Source organism: Acromyrmex echinatior, chromosome 14 (assembly GCF_024713525.1).
Source record: "Acromyrmex echinatior isolate Ae372 chromosome 14, ASM2471352v2, whole genome shotgun sequence".
NCBI lineage: Eukaryota > Metazoa > Arthropoda > Insecta > Hymenoptera > Formicidae > Acromyrmex > Acromyrmex echinatior.
The window spans coordinates 2,106,664-2,124,936 of NC_141865.1; the positions used below are offsets into that span (position 1 = coordinate 2,106,664).

Sequence of the window (18,273 nt, forward strand, 5' to 3'; positions counted from 1 at the left end):
AAAAAATTTTTTAGTGTCGGCTACGGCTAATGAAATATTCATAGTTAATGAGACTTTTCAGGCACAGTGAATCATATATGGCTCAGAATATTTAAAAAATCATATTTTTAATAATCATTAAGCTATTCAATTCAACCATGGCTAGTTTTAAAGGAAATTGTCTAAACTTTAACTGAAAAATGTTGTGATAATTGCAACCATAAGATTTAAAAAATTATTTACATAGAAAGTTTTTGGACTTTATTTATCACTGTCCAACAAAATTTAACTTTTTTTTTGTAACATGAGTGTGAATAATATTAGGTGTTGGAATTAATTCGTAGCGTTTTTAATGAAAGAATGTTATATATTTCACATGAGCATTAAAAAATACATTAATGAAAGTACTTCCCATCACTTGTAAAACGCTACGAATTAATTCCAACACCTAATAATTTCAGTCGTATTTTTGCCTGTTGAACAAGAATTGGTTAAAATTTTATCATGTCATAATTTTGAGAAAAACAACGATTTTGAGGATTTGTCATTTTTTTATCTATTTGATGTTATTTTTCTAAAAATTATGATGTGACTTTCTAGATGCTGAATACAAATCCGGCTTTCAAATTATTCCATTATAATTTTAATAAATTTATTATGTTGTTATGTAACTTTTGCTTTAGAGCAAAAACGTGAAAAATGAAAATTTTTATGTACAATATATATCTGGAGACACTGTGGGGGAGGGAGGGGAGGGAGGTAATTGTCTCGGCATTAATAAGACAAACGCAGATGATGTACACGTATACACACATATATACAAAAAATTTTCACTTTTCACGTTTCCGCTCTAGGGATAAAGTTATATAATCGCTAACCAGGGCCTCTATTCTTGAAAAAGAAACGTACGAAAAATTAGGAAAATAATATAGTATACGTTACATATATGAAACGTTTCTTTTCAAGAATAGTAAAGCCTCAGATCTGAATTCTTTTAGAGGTGAGACATATATTAAATTTTGTTAATAGTAAATAAGATCATAAAAAAAGCAAAAATGTGCATTTTTGCTTTTTTTGCAGTCTTATTTATTATTAAAAGTCATTTTACCCACAAATAAAAAGATTGGTTTTATTGTAATAAACACTTCTTGTATTACTTTGATATTATAATATAAAAATGCAAAAAATTAAAGAAAAATAAAGAAAGAAAAAAATTAATGAATTGCATATGATGAGATTTTTTTTATACACATAACCGATACTAAATAATTAATTTGTAGTATTTAGTCACATTTACAATACATATTAATAAATATGACCTGCATGCACGAATATCTTAGTTGTCTATTATTGAAAGTCATTTTACATGCAGTTATTGCATTTATTTATTTATTTAAAAAGTATTACAATACAAAAATGAAGAATATTAGTATGTTATTCTATGTTTTTAATTATTCTATACTGTGATTTTATAGAAAAAGTGAAAATATTTACTATAATTATATTATTTTTTACAAATTAACATAAAATAATTACAAATGAGTGCATCTAAAACATATTTCTTCTTTACAAAAATAATCCGTTTCGAGGTTATCTCTATATTCAAATCCATTCTTAGAATGTCAACGTTTCTTGAACATTTATCAGAGTTTATCAGGAGAACTTCATCAGGAGTAGCATACTGTATCATATAGAATATATATATGTATACATACATTCTTAGTAGTTATAAATGTCATAATGAAGAGTAGTAGAGATTACCGCGATCATAATAAAGACAGCTCGCCATGGTCTTAATTTCCACCATGAGGATATTGTCATAAGTAATGATACTTTCGGGTATTTCCGTTCTTCATTCATTTTAAACAGGGCAAAAGAAAGATAAATCTTTTGTCTTATAATAAGAATTATTAATAATCTCTAGAGGACTAAAAGCTGATATATCAACTTTTAACGATTATTTTATCTTTTGGACGTTTTTAACCTTGGTAATCAGCCAGGACAAGATTTTTAAAAAAATTTTAAAAAAGAATTTTAAAAAAATATTCCTATGTTATGATGTTGAGCAGGGCTATCTAGAATCGAAAACTATATGATATCGAGCAGTCATTCGTTTGTAAAGGATTAAGTGAATTTTGTTGGATTTTTATTTTGTATACTTCAGTATTTCATACAAATAATAATTGATATCGAAACTTCCTGTCTGCGATGAAGGAGAAGAGGAGGAGAGGGAGGAGAGAAATTAGGCTTGAACTTACTTGAAATCTTTATTCGCTAAAAACGATTTTCGACAGTCACAATAAACGCAAACTTTCTATGATGTTGTTTTATATTTTATATTTGATGTAAATAATATTATTTTATCATAAAAGCAAAATTCATTATAATATAAAACATCAAAATTTTTCGTAAATAAATAATTTGTAAAGTCTTGTTTATTTTATTATATCGAACGAAGTATGCAGTAATTAATATTAGGTGTTGGAATTAATTCGTAGCGTTTTACAAGTGATGGGAAGTACTTTCATTAATGTATTTTTTAATGCTCATGTGAAATAAATAACATTCTTTCATTAAAAAACGCTACGAATTAATTCCAACACCTAATAATACAATACATTTTAGAAATTATAATACATCTAGTCTTAAAGTTTCCGCAAAATATTTTCAATTGTGTATTGTTTTTCAATATATTTTTTTGAAATATATTGATATTTTTATTTTCTTATGTTTTGAAATTTGCTTTGAAAATCTATTTTAATAATATTTAGAATAATAAGTATTTAGAATAATTTAGATGTTTGTGTCTTTATATAATCTCAAAAACATCCACTTCCGTTAATTATTCGTCACTTTCCTTTCAGAGTGCAAAACAGTAAATGACAATATATAATTTGTATTTGATTGAATTGAAACCGAGAACCTGAAGTAAATTGAAACGCGTACAAAGATATATATTAAAATATTTGTCATCAGATATGGATTATTAAATTTTTTATTATTATACATACACTTGCGCTGAGATTCTTAGTTTCTTATGCATTCTTGTCTTAAAATAAACAATGCAATAAATATCTTTGTAATTATTTTTTGTTTTCTTGTTGTTTTGTTGTTATTATTTTTATTATACTAAACAATAATTTTACAAAAGAAAGAAGGATGTATGGACATGTATGGACATATATAATTACATATAATTATATGTATATGTTTATGAATGTTTATACTTGTTTATGGGTGTTCATATATATTATGTATATTCGTGCATAAAACATTTTTTATATTCAATTAAAGAAAAGATAAATTGTTTATTCATATCCGAAGAATTAAAAAGTTGGAGTCACAAAATTGAGACTGTGTGTATTCTGAATTTTTTAAAAATTAAACATTGTTATTCGAAGGAACTGTCTGTAAATATAGTTTTTCAGATACATTTCAGAAGAACATTAAAGACAAATTAAAACTCCGATTTCTCCGATATTTTCCTAGTTTCTGATATTTAATTCTACACGTAACGTATATTCAACGCAACATTTTGCAATATAAATCTGAAATTCTAAGCCTGGAAAGTTGTTGGTTTCTTGCTGCACAATCACGTTCAATTGTGCTTCCCTTAGATATCTTGGCCATACCGCGGGCGAGGTGGCGAAATAATCGCTGCGCGAAAGTTCATCGGATGAGGATTCGTTCGAAAAAAAAAGACTTAGAAGAATCCTATCTTCTGCAACGGTTACACCTAGAAACGGCAGTTCTCCGACGGCAGGCATTGAACCTTTCACCTATCACGGCAGCAGTATCGCTTCCCGGCCGATCCCTTCATGCTCCATGCTTTCTGTTACAGGCGATGGCTGCGGGAATAACATGTTCAGGTGCAACGACGGCAAATGTATACAGTCGATTCTAGTATGCGATTATCGTGGAGACTGCGACGACAACAGCGATGAAATGCAGTCATGTCGTAAGTATTGGAATGTCCTTCTTTATCTGTATTATTTTAAAAATATTTAACATAATTTACACGTTGTTGTATCTTCTAACAATAACTATGGCCTGTGGTATTAATTATGAACAATTTTTTAATATTATATAATAAGAATGTACGTCTTATTATTTTTATAATACAAATACGATTAATTATTATTATTATGTCTTTTTTTGAGGATGTAGTATCCAAAAAAATTAAGAGAGATTTCATTTTATAAATGTTATTTTGCCACATATTTTGTAAAAAAAAAAAAATAAAATAAAAAAAAAGAAAAAAAGTAAAGCTACAGAAAGAGAGCTCGATTGAGATTTCTGTGATGAATAAAAGATTTTTTATTTTCTTGTTATTGTTATTTAGTTTTATTGTCGTATTATATATACATATATTCGCATGTGATTATAATAAATATATCTCATATAAAACAATCAGAATTTCTGTGAAATTGGAGCATATCTTTGAATGTGAAATTTAATCGGACAAATACGCTTCACGTTCATGCTAATGAATAATTAATGACTTATGCTTCATTAAGAAATAATAAAGAGGGATGCATGTATAATCCGCGATCGCCCGTTGCCCTCATTACAGCTCGCGGTGAAAGAACTTTCAGAATCCAACTCCTTCATTCAGTACTCTTGGCCGATAGATAAAGGCTAGCAGGATTTACGGTTGCGAAGACAAGATGTAAAAAATTAATTTTGCTCATAAGCATTATAGTCCTGACAGTGTTATTGGAAATTAATTGATATTAACTGTTTAAAAGAAAATTCAGGAAATGGGTCTTAATTTTTAAATTGACATAATTTCAGATATAAAATAAGATGATATTAAAAGTTTTATGTCGAATTTTCTAAGATAGTGCTCAAATTTTACGCGATTCAGATTTGCTCGGAGCGATTACGACTGCGGCTTTGGGACGGTCAATTTTTGATACGCTCTTCCTGTTTACGAACGGAATGGATTGTCGCGAATTATGTACAGCTTATAACAAATCTCGTGCCGGAAGAGCGTTCGACGAAAATCCGAGGCTTCCTCTCGGAAGTGCTTAGTCTCTTTGTCTAATATTTTTTTCCATGCAGCTTACGTGATCGCTTTTGTGATTGTTTCTTATCATTAGATTTACAGGAAGTGTAATACAATTTGAGCTTGGCGTTATTTTTTTATGCAAGCAGGGACAATCAATGTTTTTTCGAGATTTAAAGGCGGAAGGAAAAAATCCTATTAAATTAGCAAAGCTGCGATAATGTCTGGGGACAATTTTTAAAGCGTTCAAGGATAATATAAAAATGCAATCTTCATAAAGATAAAATTATCTTTTTTGTAATCTTTACAATCATCTAACAAAAATACTTCTAAGAAAAATGATACTCAATTCTGAAGTCCTTTTCGTCAAATTTGGTATGCTACGTAATCGTGATACCAAATTTCTTTCTAATAATGTTTTACAATTTTTCGAATAAGTCAAATTTACACGTATGCGCAAAATTTTTATTAAGAATAAAATAAATTCATCTCTGACCGTTATTTTTATAAAACAATGTCGTTTAGACTCAGAAAAAAATAATGGCGATTATCAAAGTAGAATTATACAAGTTTTTTATGTATAAAATTAATATAATAAATAATGTACATAATTAAATAAATTATTTTATTGCAAATATAAGAAACGATAAAGTAGTTTATTTAACCATATAGTTTGTTCAACTATGCACGTTAATTTATTCAACTATGTACATTAATTCTACATATTAAAACTTGTACAGTTATTACCTCTATATTGTAATGATGTATATATAAAAGTTTTCCTAATTGTGAAATGTTTTTCCTAATTGTGAGCATATTCTTTCTGTAAGAAACCAGATTCGGATCTAATTGTCTTTTATTCTTCACGAGCGCGTGTCCCTTGCTCCTGTTCAGGGTTCGCCATTTGCCTAGGCCACCGTGAAGTGACGGCCATTTATTATGCGGGTGACAATGTAAAACCGGAAGCAAGGCTGTGACCCTCTTTCGAGGACAGTATGCACAAGTATTGCGCGTCATTCAATGAAACGGATCCATTGGCACGATTGTATCTCGCTTTGCGTGGAATATCAGTCCCAATTCTACGCTCGACAACTTTCTCCTCAATATCCATCCCCTTCCATTTCGGCCATCAATTACTTGTACTTGTTTATAGGCATTTATTACAAGTATTACAATAAATCCCTTTTTGTGTCTTTACTCTAACATCTCCAAATTGAAAACGGGAATGAACGAAGCTGTTAATTCACAATGTCACCAAGTTTTATTAATAGAATGAAGAATCTAAAAAAAAATCGATCATATATGTGTTGTTTGGAAAAAATAGCATTAAAGTAATAGCCTGGCGCTGCAACATGATTGTCATACCATCCGGTATATTAAACGATCGAGGGTGCTTCCCTCGATCGTCCGACGAATCGACTGGCTGATTATATACTCGCGCACAATTATTGCACCATATCGGTATGTTACGTTGTACTAACGATTCTTCGCATGATGCACATTGTGTAGTCCATTTTCAAGGAACGTCTTTAGAAATTAAGTACAACACTTCCGAATTTCTCTCTGTATTGGTTTCTAAACGAAAAAATGCTGAGAGTTTTAAAAAAATAGTTTCCTATTTTGTCTGAGTTCGCTAAGTATTCTGAACTTCTGATAACAGAAGATAGAAATCACAAGATAGATAATAGAAAATAGAAATCACGCTTGCTCCTTGTACAATTTTAGCTTTGCATCGATATCTAGATTATCTGGTTGTCTTTCTTGTACCTTGGTATTCAAAAATTTATCAAGATTATTATTAATGATAAATCAGTTTTCCTGGCCAAAGCGAGTTGATCACGAGATATTCTGTTTCAACTTTTTTATATCAACGTGTTAAATTTTATGATTTAACTTAATTTATTAATTTATTAACAATAATAAACGATTCATTAGAACTATATAATATGAACACACAATGACTTCTTGTTCTTCTTCTTCTTAGAATCTCTTTCTTTTTAATAGCGTTTTTCATTGAACTAGTGTGCACTCAGTGCACATTAAACTGTTGTACACTAATTTAATCTGAATGTAAAAGTGAGTTATCTCAATTAATAAAATACCCAATGTATATTTTATCAAATACCACAATAAAATGTATTAAGAATTTTGCGGTTTAATTCATTTCTATATTTTTATTAAACGTACATCTTTACATCGATTTATGTACATCGGTTTTAAAGTGCACTGAGTGCGCATCAGCTCTGTCAATGAAAAATACTATAAGTCTAAAGAACTAATTCGGTGCGCAATTTGAGAGACTACAAATGTGGTATATAAATTCATATGAAATTATTTGAAATATTCAAGATATAGCTTCGATTGATATAAGCATTATTTAGTTATTGTATACTAATTTATTAAATTTAATTTATTTATATAAAATTTAATTTATAATGAAATTTTTTAATTTATTAATTTTTGAATTTGGTTTTAGCGCCGCCGGATTGCGAGATAGGCCAGATCACGTGTGGCCAGTATAGTTTCAACAAAACGTATTGTATACCACCGCATCAACGATGTGATATGACTGTCGATTGCGTCGACGGCACTGATGAAGATGGCTGTAGTGAGTATAAATTGCAATCATTTTTGTCAACGTCAACCTTTCCTGTTTGCTTCTTTCATATCGCATATGACATCAGAAAATTCGTATTCTCACGTAATATAATGTACATGTATATCAATATGCACGGAAACGTTTTCTTCTGAAGGCACGAAATTAAATTAATACTTTTTATATCTGTTTTATTTTTAAAAATTTATCATGTTTATAAAGATTTTTTTTAAACATGGAAGAAATAAATGACAACACGAGAACAATATCAGAACACACCAGAATTCGAATCGAGACCCGATCTCCTTTTTATTGTTACAAATATCTATTTTTGCCACACAGCCCTGAACTTCTCTATTGTGCTTATTTCTTCTAAATTTCTTATAAATACTTCAAAATTTTTCAGATGTTATAAGTTTCCTTCGGAAATTAGAGAATGAGAAATCTTAGAATAATTCAAAATTCACTGTATATAAAAATTCTAGAAAAGATGTGGACTTTCTCAGCACTTCTGAAAAGTATTTAAATTTATATAAAAAATTTGAGAAATTTTGTAAAAGTTAGAAATACAGTACAAAATTTTATATATATTATATATATCTATTATAAAATATTATTGTATATATATCTATTATAGCATACTTAAGGAAAAAATATTTTATTATAGTGTTTTAGAAAGATCTCGAGATAAACTACAAGAATATGTAATAAAAAGTGGGGGTTTTCGTTTAAGAAATTGAAGGTGACCTTCACGTAATTTTCAAACGACTATCCAAGATCAAACTAATGGTACCATCCTATGTTCCCCTCTAAACCATACAATTTTTGTCTGAAATATTTTTTTGTATCTTCCATATTTGTCGAAATATTTGCCTGGTTCGAGTAAAATGACTCACCCTTATATACTATCTAAATATAATATTTGCTTTATGGAGATATAAAACATTAGAGACATTAAACTTATATTATAGTGACTCAGTATGTGATATAAAAATATACTTACAAATAATAGACGTAATATAAATGTATATAGAAGAATATAATAATATTATATTATACATATTAATAATACTTAGATGTAGAATCATTATACGTAACAAATTTGTAAGATTATGTAATAAGAAATTATTAACATTTCTTCCTTGTTGATTTATTGCTTTAATATATTATGTATTATTTGCAAAGATATATTATATATATATATATATATATATATATATATATATAATATTATATATAATAAACTTTTTAATTAATTCCTATTACAAATAATTCATGTATTATGAAAATATATTGGTCCTCTGGAATATAGCGTTTCAATACGATTCGGACACACCAAGTTATTTCTTTATTATAATTCAATTGATCATTTTAGTACGTCTTATATGTTAGAATTAACAGGTTTTTTTTATAAAGCTTTTTTGAAGTCTTTTTTGAGTAATAAAATACTTGGCTGCGTTTATTTATATCCATTTTTTATTGGGAGGTATGTAATATTCGATATTATTTTATGCACTTGATATGTTTTATTTTATTTTGTAAAAATATATTTAGGAATTTATAAGAATTCTAAAAATTGAAAAATTAAAAAAAAATTTTATCAAGAGATATCTTTTATTTACTTTTATTTAAAATCTCATCTTGTGCCAAAAGTACTATTTGTGGATTATTTTTTTCTTAGCGGATTATTGTATCAGTCAAGTGAAAAATAAATCTATGTATGAAAACAAAAGATTTGCTACAGTATTTCATGTGCAATAATAATTCTTATATTTATATTTCACTTTTTTTTTCTTTCATAAATAATGAAAAAAAGAGCAATTGTTAATGACTACTTTAAGAATAGCTAAGTAATCAGCTGCGCCATTTAAATTATGAATATTAATTATCGCGGATATATTGTACAAAAAGACATTATATCTTGTCAGTGACAAGGCCACTGGTATAAGAATATGGCTAAATAGCAGCTGTGCAGCGATTAAGCGGATTCTTCGCGCTAGGATTCACTAAATTATCGCGTTGTCATGATAACATGCACTGAACATTGTTAAATCAGCAACATTATGTTCACTCAAGTCATAAAAATGAAGATTGAGATTTGTAAACATTTTATTGCCGTTAGGCGTCGATAACGTTTTCCTTTCTTTTGATGCTGACATTGCTGATCTTTTGCTGACCTTTCTACCGTCAGTTTTGTGTTATTTATAATCATTGCTGTTTTGAATCGTAATATATTATTTGAACTTTTGGAGAATATTTTTCAATCTCTTTATTATCAATATTGATATTAGAATATTTTTTAGAATTAAAAATTTTCTCGTAAGATTTATCATTATTCAGAATTATTATGTATGTAATGATTATTATAATTTTATTATTATAACATTTTTCATCTTTTTTAGTCAAAAGAACGCGAATTTTTAAAAGAACTTTTTAGAAAAATTTCATTTCTTAAAAATATAAAAAATAATATTTTGTTAAAGCATTTCACAATTAAATTTAATTGAAATAAAATCTACATGATTCCACATTTTGCTACTCCCCTTATCTTAATATCCCACGAACCAAACGAGAAAAATCACGTTTCAGGTTGCCATATCAGGCTCATTCTGCATGTTTATCAACGGCGCGAACGTGTCGTACTAAGTGATCATCAAGATATGATTGTTCATTACGTGCAGCTAGTGTATTCGAGTTATCACAAAAAACCATTTGGACCGGAAAGCGTGATCAACTTCAGATCACCTTTTGACGTTAATTTAGAGGAATATGTATGCTACTTCATTTGTCACGTTCTCCATTCATAAGTGCGAAACACTAGAAATGTTTCACAAGTCAGATGGATTGCAAAGGACGTACAATATATACGTTTAAACTCTTCAGCTTTTGCAAATCTCATAATGATATAAAATAATTTTTTCTGAATTTAATAAAAATAAAAAGAGCAATTAAATGAGCAAATGAGAGTCATGCGCAGTGTCGGTGTACTATTTAAGAAATAATGGATTACTCTTAAAAATATATTAATTTTAATTCATACGTTTCAGCTCCTCCCCCTCCCCCCCTCCGGAGGAGGGGGAGCATCTTCAATGAACAATGTCGATATTTAACATTTAAAGGAATTTTTTTTAAACTCTAACCTGGCAGTCAGAACACATCAGATGAATATGTTTCTCTCGCATTAAGTATAATCCAAGCAAATTAGAAATCTGTATCTAGAATAAGAAGTAAAATATCTAGAATCAGAAAATGAAAACGTGGATCAGTCATACATATAATTTGGTATTGCTTAATTTAGTCAAAAGATAATCCTTTACAAATCAAATATAGTGGTAGGAAAATTCAAGTCATAATTTAATAAGAAAGATTACAAGATGATATTTATTCCAGCGTCGAACATTTATTTTTATTATTATACTATAGTATAATAATTTATAAAAAAAAAGATTTGCAAAAGCAAAGAAGTAAAAGACATTGATGTTGTAGCATACAGAAAATGCCAGCCAGATGACTTCAGGTGCGTTGGAACCACACCGGAACTTTGTATACCTAAAGAAAAAAAGTGCGATGGTTACCTGGATTGCCGGAATGGTAGAGATGAGGAAAGATGCGAAAATAATATGAAGCCAGCCTGTCGATTGGATCAATTCAGATGCAATACTACGCAACGCTGCGTCGAGCAAGCTGCGAGGTGCAATCACTGGGACGACTGTGGTGACAACAGCGACGAAGAACACTGCAGTAAGCTCGATTTTGCAATACGTTCATTTATTTAACGCTTCACGATTTATCCCTTCAGCCATCATTACTTTCAAATGGATAAAATTTAACTTTTTATTTCTCTTATTAATTTCTATTTATACTATATCAAGGTAGCATTTTTTAATGGGTACACACTTAATAAAAAATGTACTATTTATAAAAGTAAACTTGAATCGCAGGGTAATTCCTATAAATAATATAAATAAGATTTTCTTAATGATATAATTATTTAATCATTTATATAATTATTTACTTCCATAATTTAAAAAAAAAAATTATTTAAGGAAAGTATTTTAATGACGATTTAACGAGAGATATAATTTTGCATATTTTATTTATAATATGAATGTTCGTGACGCACGTAGCCGTTGAAATACTTTTCTATAGATATTTAAAATATTTAATTTTTATATTTCTTTTAGTAAAATTCAAAAAAAATCTTTAATAAAAAAGAAATTGCAGAAATGAAGTACAAATAATTAAATAATTTGAACAAAATATTACTGTAACTATATTATACTATTAGAAAAACTTTCAAAGTTATTTTTAAGACGAATTTTAAACATTTTTCTATGGACCCAAATAAATAAAACTAGTACTATTGCATTTAGTTACTCAAAAGCTATAAGATTACATGTATAATTTACTTTGTGTGTTTTAGTCAGAAATTGATCTATTTTTAGAAAATCATTGTTCTTTACTTTTTTTTATTTATTTCCCTTATTTATATTATATAAGTTATCAGGAAACGCCTTTTGATAATTATATAATGTATTGGTTTGTACATTTACATCGAGGATCGAAAGGCAAGACTAATCATATTAAAAAATTTTACAATAGTTGCAGAGCTGCTTTTTCTGTTGAACGCAGCCAATGCATCGGAACAAAATCTAATCGTAGCGCTACAAACTTCATAATTCAGGCAACTGTAACTTATTAACTTTATTAAAAATAAATAAATTTAAATTTAAGAAAGAGATTTTTAAACTTAGAATCTCGACTTTTGACAGGTTACCATGTCTTTTGAGTTTCTATAAATTTGATAATTTTTATATATAGAAAATTACAAAACTGGAAATAGTGGGAAAATTTCTTCTCATTTTCATCAGGTGTATCCAAAAAAATTGGCGAAAATTTAACTTTTTAACATGAAAGCTTAAAGTTTTCTTTATAAAACCATTTTTAAAAATTAATATTTCTAAGATTTTTTTTGTTACTGAGTTATCATATAGAAGGAGCATTTTGAGACTTTGATTGCTCATAACTCCATTAAAAATCATAGTATTATAATTAAAAAAAAAAACAGATTTTTGAAGCTGAAACATTCTTTGATCGAATAGTATAATAATTGCCTAAAACATATGAACATGAAATAAATGAAGTACGCTATGAATTTTTGTTATCTGTTACTGTTTAAGAAAATAAAATTTAAATTGTAACAATTTCTACAAAGTATGATGTTAATAAGAACTTCTCGACGTTATAAACATCGAGTGATTAAAATTTTAATTAAATTTTTGCCATTAATTTTCCCAAATTTTATTGTATCAAGTTATCATAAAAGATGTTTTTAATGACTATGTAATATATATGTTAGGCTCAAAGACTGAAAACGCTCACTGAGCGAAAAAAATCGACTACAACGCGTTATGACTTTTGAGATTTAGCCACAATGCGAAATTCATGTCGTGGCTCTTTCAGAAACGCTCACAATGCGTTCTGGCATATTATTATATTATATTATTATTATAATTGTTATATTATTATTTTGCTTTGTAGTCTTTTTGAATATATACTATACAGGGTGTCTCAAATTTTTTAACACACCACTTGTGGGCAGGTATACCTAAGTCGAAAATTCCTGTACCATTTTGTTATTCTCGCAATAGTTAATGAGATATTAATTTTTAAAGATTGCTGAATAAGTGACGCATGATTGTTGATAAAATCGATGCATATAAGACAACTTTACTATATCTTTCGGAGTTCCTTATGAAGTATCTTAAAGAAATTTCTCAGAGAACTCTTAAAGATATCTTAAAATTATTTTATGTATCAATTTTGAACATTTTACTCATTTGAGTGACTAAGAAAAAAATTATAAAAATTATAAAATGTTAGAAGACTTTCGAGTTTAGTTCAATCTATCTGCTACAAGCGGTGTGTCAAAAAATTTGGAATATCTTATATATGAAATCAAATCGTGACAGTTCGTAAAAATAATGAGAGATTTCTTGATAATATTCAGGTTTTCCACCTTGCACCAGTGATCAGTTCCGATGCGTCAATGCACTCTGCATTCCGATAGCATATCAATGTGACGGATATAAAGATTGCCAGGATGGTTCCGATGAGAAGTCTTGCACAATGACACTCTGTCCAGGAAACAAGTTCATGTGTCCGAAAGGTGCAGCGGATGGAAAACCATTATGCATCAATCGATCTCAGCTATGCGATGGAAAACAGGATTGCGAGGACGGGGCGGACGAAGAAGCGGCATGTTGTAAGAGCAATTTAACTTTATATGTGTTAAATTATAATATTAAGCGCAAAAAATTTAAAACAATCATACATTTGTTACATCAGTTCTTTTTAACAATATCAGAAGATTATGTAAAATATTTCGCGAGCACACAATAACATCATTAATAGTTACAAACTTGATAAAAATTATGATAAATATTATAATTAATTAATATACAGAGAAACAAAAAGATAACGCATTTAAAACTCCAAGTAACAAATCTCATTAACATTTTGAAATATATTAGATATGAAATTTTTTTTATATAGACTATGTGCATTCTCTATATTTTAAATTGTATTAAATGTAGAATATATAGATTTAGGTTCACATTAAAAAACTAGCATTTAAAAGAACATTTAAAAGAATAAAATCTTTATAATAATTCTTTATCGTACAGCAACAAGTATGTGTGGCTCACTTGGTTGCCAACATAAATGTCAAGCCTCTCCTACTGGAGGGATTTGTTACTGTCCCGAAGGAAGAATACTTGCCAACGATTCACGGACTTGTGTTGGTAAGCTATTTGACTTTTACAAATTAAAACTATTAATCCAATATGCAATGATTTTTAGTATCTAATAATGCAATGATTGAAGAATCCTGAATTAGAAAAATTTAAGAATTTACTCATAGAGCTCGCCCACTTTTGCATCCTTTCTTCCGCGTCGTCCATTAGACTTTTTTCTTTCTGCAGATCGAGACGAATGCTTTGAGTGGGGCTTCTGTGAACAACTGTGCGAAAATACTGACGGATGGTATACGTGTTATTGCGCGCCCGGTTACATTCTTCATGGAGTCAACAAGTGTCGTGCCCAGAACACCTCTTCCTTGGAGCTTTTACTTGCGCAAGATCGCGCAATATGGCGATTAAGCTCGACCGCCGAAGACCGAAGAATAATTGCAAACGCTACCGGTGCAAGTGGGGTGGACTACTTATACTCGCGAAATTTGGTTTTCTGGAGCGATATGAAGACACGGAAGGTTCATTCGGAATCTCTCAACCTCGGTAGCGATACGCCAGCTAAAGTGGACATCAGTATGGCGGGTTCCTGGGGACCCGTGTCCATCGCGATAGATTGGATTGGCGAGAAACTCTACGTGGCGGATTCTATTGTACAAAAAGTGGACGTATTCGAGTTGGATGGACGTTACCATGGAATAGTAGTGGGCTCCAATCTCACCAACCCGACTGACATCGCGTTGGATCCCACGAAAGGTCTCATGTTCATCGCTGACAGCAAGCAGGTCCTACGCACCAACATGGATGGTACTAATGCGTTCCCTGTTGTCTCTCAAGCAGCTTATAAGGTCTCCGGCGTGGCCGTTGACATTATTGCTAAAAGGATATACTGGTGTGACTCCCTATTGGATTACATTGAAACGGCAGACTACAGAGGACACAATAGAGTAATGATTCTCAGAGGTTCTCAAGTACCATCTGCAATCAGACTTACTCTCTTTGAAAACAGGATATTTTGGACAGACAGCACCAAACAGGCTGTCATGAGTGTTGACAAGACTCAGGGAGATTATTCCATTCAAAGTGTATTCAAGGTATGAGAAAGAGAGAGAGAGAGAGAGTGCAACAATCGAGTATGTTCATATTTGATTAGTAATAGAACAGAAACGAAACTCAATTTAATCGATTTCTACTGCTTTGAGTAATTGATATATATTCTTCAATTAAATAATGATGTTACACTATGTTGTTTAATACAATATATTTACTTAAACAGTTTTGAGAACATTTATATTAAAGGATCTATATTAGATTCATATTGTAATATTTATAATTTTTTTTTAAGATACGCGACGCCAAAGCTATAAAAGCCTTACATCCACTCTCGCAACCTAGCGTCTCCAATCCCTGTGGCAATAATAATGGTGGTTGTCAACATATGTGCATTGTCACGGCCTCCAGTGATCAAAACAATCGATTAGGCTATCGCTGTGCTTGTCACATTGGATGGCGATTGGCAGGTGACATGAGGAACTGCAATTTAGTGCAGGAGTTTCTCATGTATTCACAGCAGAGGTTTATTAAAGGACGCGTACTCAATCCTGTAATGGAAGGCTTTAGCGATGCTATTCTACCGGTTGCATCCAGGCGGGCACGATTTGTTGGACTAGATTATGACGCACACGACCAATACATCTATTATAGTGATGTTCTTCAGGATGTTATATACAGGGTACATCAGAACGCGACTGGACGTGAAATCGTTCTGGCTAGTCAAAATGAAGGGGTGGAAGGGCTTGCAGTTGACTGGGCTGCAAAGAATCTGTACTATATCGATTCGCGTAAAGGTTTGTTGATGACAAAATCTTATTAAATGTTTGCTGTTAATCTTCAATTTGGTTAATTTGTAATATAAATTTTAGTAACTTTTTAACAATCAATTGAAACCTATAGTTAAAAAAAAAATTATAAAAAGCAGACTTTATTTAGATGATGAAAATTTTGCTACTTTCTCAGGCACACTAAATGTGCTCAGCACTCGGAATGTTACCTATCGGCGAACACTAGTGAAAAATCTGAAGCGTCCTCGCGCGATCGTAATTCATCCAAACCAAGGTTACATCTTTTTCTCCGAATGGGATCGTCCGGCTAACATCAGCAGGTCCCACGCTGATGGTTCCAACGTGGTTGTCTTCAGAAATCTAACTCTGGGTTGGCCAAATGGATTAGCGATCGATTTTACTGAAGATCGATTGTATTGGTGTGACGCTCTCCTAGATAACGTGCAGCACTCAAACTTGGACGGTATGGATGTGCGAACGGTGAACTCTAAACTGATACGACATCCGTTTTCCATCGCCATTCACGAGCATTGGATATATATCACCGATTGGCGCCTTGACGCTATTATTCGATTGCATAAAGAAACTGGCGAGCAGGAAGCTATTTTGGTTCGTGAACCTGCTACTAACAGACTTTACGGCGTGAAAGTTTTTAGCCGTGATATTCAGAGAACGACGAATAATCATCCTTGTACTATCAACAATGGCGGTTGCGAAAAATTTTGCTTTGCTATTCCGGATAATTCTTCGCGTTCTGATATCATGTTCCCTGGTATGCAATCAGTACCGAAGCTCATTCAAGTATGTGGATGTCCTTATGGAGAACGTCTTCAAGGCAATGGTAGAAGTTGCGCAGCAGATCCTGATGGGGAACCACCTTTGCAGGCGTGTCCACATACTTGGGATTTTACTTGCGCAAATCAGAGGTGCGTAAAAATTTGACTTCTTTAACTGATAATTGAAGCTGATTACAACCACAACACATTCAACACTTGATAAAGTTCTCAATAAAAAGTTTAGAAGTTTTATATATTTAATTATTGTAATATATTGACAATTTAATAGAGGAAAAAATAATGTATTACGACTCTATAAGAGTCGTAAAAATATTTTTCCATAAAGGAAGAAAAGAGATCATAATGTACCATTTTCTCTTGAATTACTCTGCTTTACAGTATACTATTCATTTAAAAAATAAGAACTAACACCATTTTTCAGTCAACATATTATCTTATATTTAATTAAATATAAAGATCGATAAGTTTTTTCTAAGTGTATTTATAAATTCAAATATTTTAATTTTTAATCGATTTTCTTTTAGATGCGTCCCAAAATCCTGGGTATGCGATGGTGAAAATGATTGCCTCGACAATAGTGACGAAATGCAAAACTGCACAAAACCGACGTGTAGCGCAAATGAGTTCCAATGCAAATCAGGTCGTTGCGTACCAATGACATTCCATTGCGATTCCGAGAACGATTGTGGTGATTACAGTGATGAGATGGGTTGTCCGAATGTGACTTGTAGCGCTAATCAATTTGCTTGTGCCAATAATCGCTGCATTCCCGCAACTTGGAAGTGCGATTCCGAGAATGACTGCGGTGACAGCTCCGATGAGGGTGAATTTTGTGCAGCAAAAACTTGTTCGTACTTCCAGTTCACCTGTCCACGCTCCGGTCACTGCATACCACAGTCCTGGGTATGCGATGGTGATAGTGATTGTTTTGACCGACAAGATGAGATGGATTGTCCACCAGTTACTTGTCTTAGCACACAATTCACATGCGTAGATCGAAAGATGTGTGTTTTAGCATCATATAAGTGTGACGGCATTAGTGATTGTAATGATGGATCAGATGAAGTAGGCTGTCCATCATTAGCACCGGATCAGTGTAACACTGACAAGCAGTTCCAGTGTGTCATTTCAGGTATCTGCATACCGAAAAGTTGGCACTGCGATGGTACTGCGGATTGTCCTGACAAATCCGATGAACCAGAATCATGCGGAAAAGTCGACTGCCAGACTGGATTTTTCAGGTTTGTTATATTCATTACATTTTATTTTCTTTTAGAAAGCATTATAGATGATTAAAATGTAT

At 30.8% G+C, this 18,273-nt stretch overlaps 1 protein-coding gene across 1 annotated transcript in view; it reads left to right on the top strand.

Annotated features, from left to right (window-relative positions):
• mgl (low-density lipoprotein receptor-related protein megalin) overlaps window positions 1-18,273 on the top strand; it is a 70,084-nt gene that overhangs the window by 26,985 nt on the left and 24,826 nt on the right. The window contains exons 2-10 of the mRNA XM_011057831.2: window positions 3,821-3,937; window positions 7,464-7,595; window positions 11,070-11,324; window positions 13,594-13,848; window positions 14,270-14,386; window positions 14,567-15,426; window positions 15,678-16,179; window positions 16,349-17,099; window positions 17,495-18,211. Of these exons, the coding sequence (XP_011056133.2) occupies window positions 3,821-3,937; window positions 7,464-7,595; window positions 11,070-11,324; window positions 13,594-13,848; window positions 14,270-14,386; window positions 14,567-15,426; window positions 15,678-16,179; window positions 16,349-17,099; window positions 17,495-18,211 (3,706 nt within the window). The remainder of the gene's footprint in view (window positions 1-3,820; window positions 3,938-7,463; window positions 7,596-11,069; window positions 11,325-13,593; window positions 13,849-14,269; window positions 14,387-14,566; window positions 15,427-15,677; window positions 16,180-16,348; window positions 17,100-17,494; window positions 18,212-18,273) is intronic.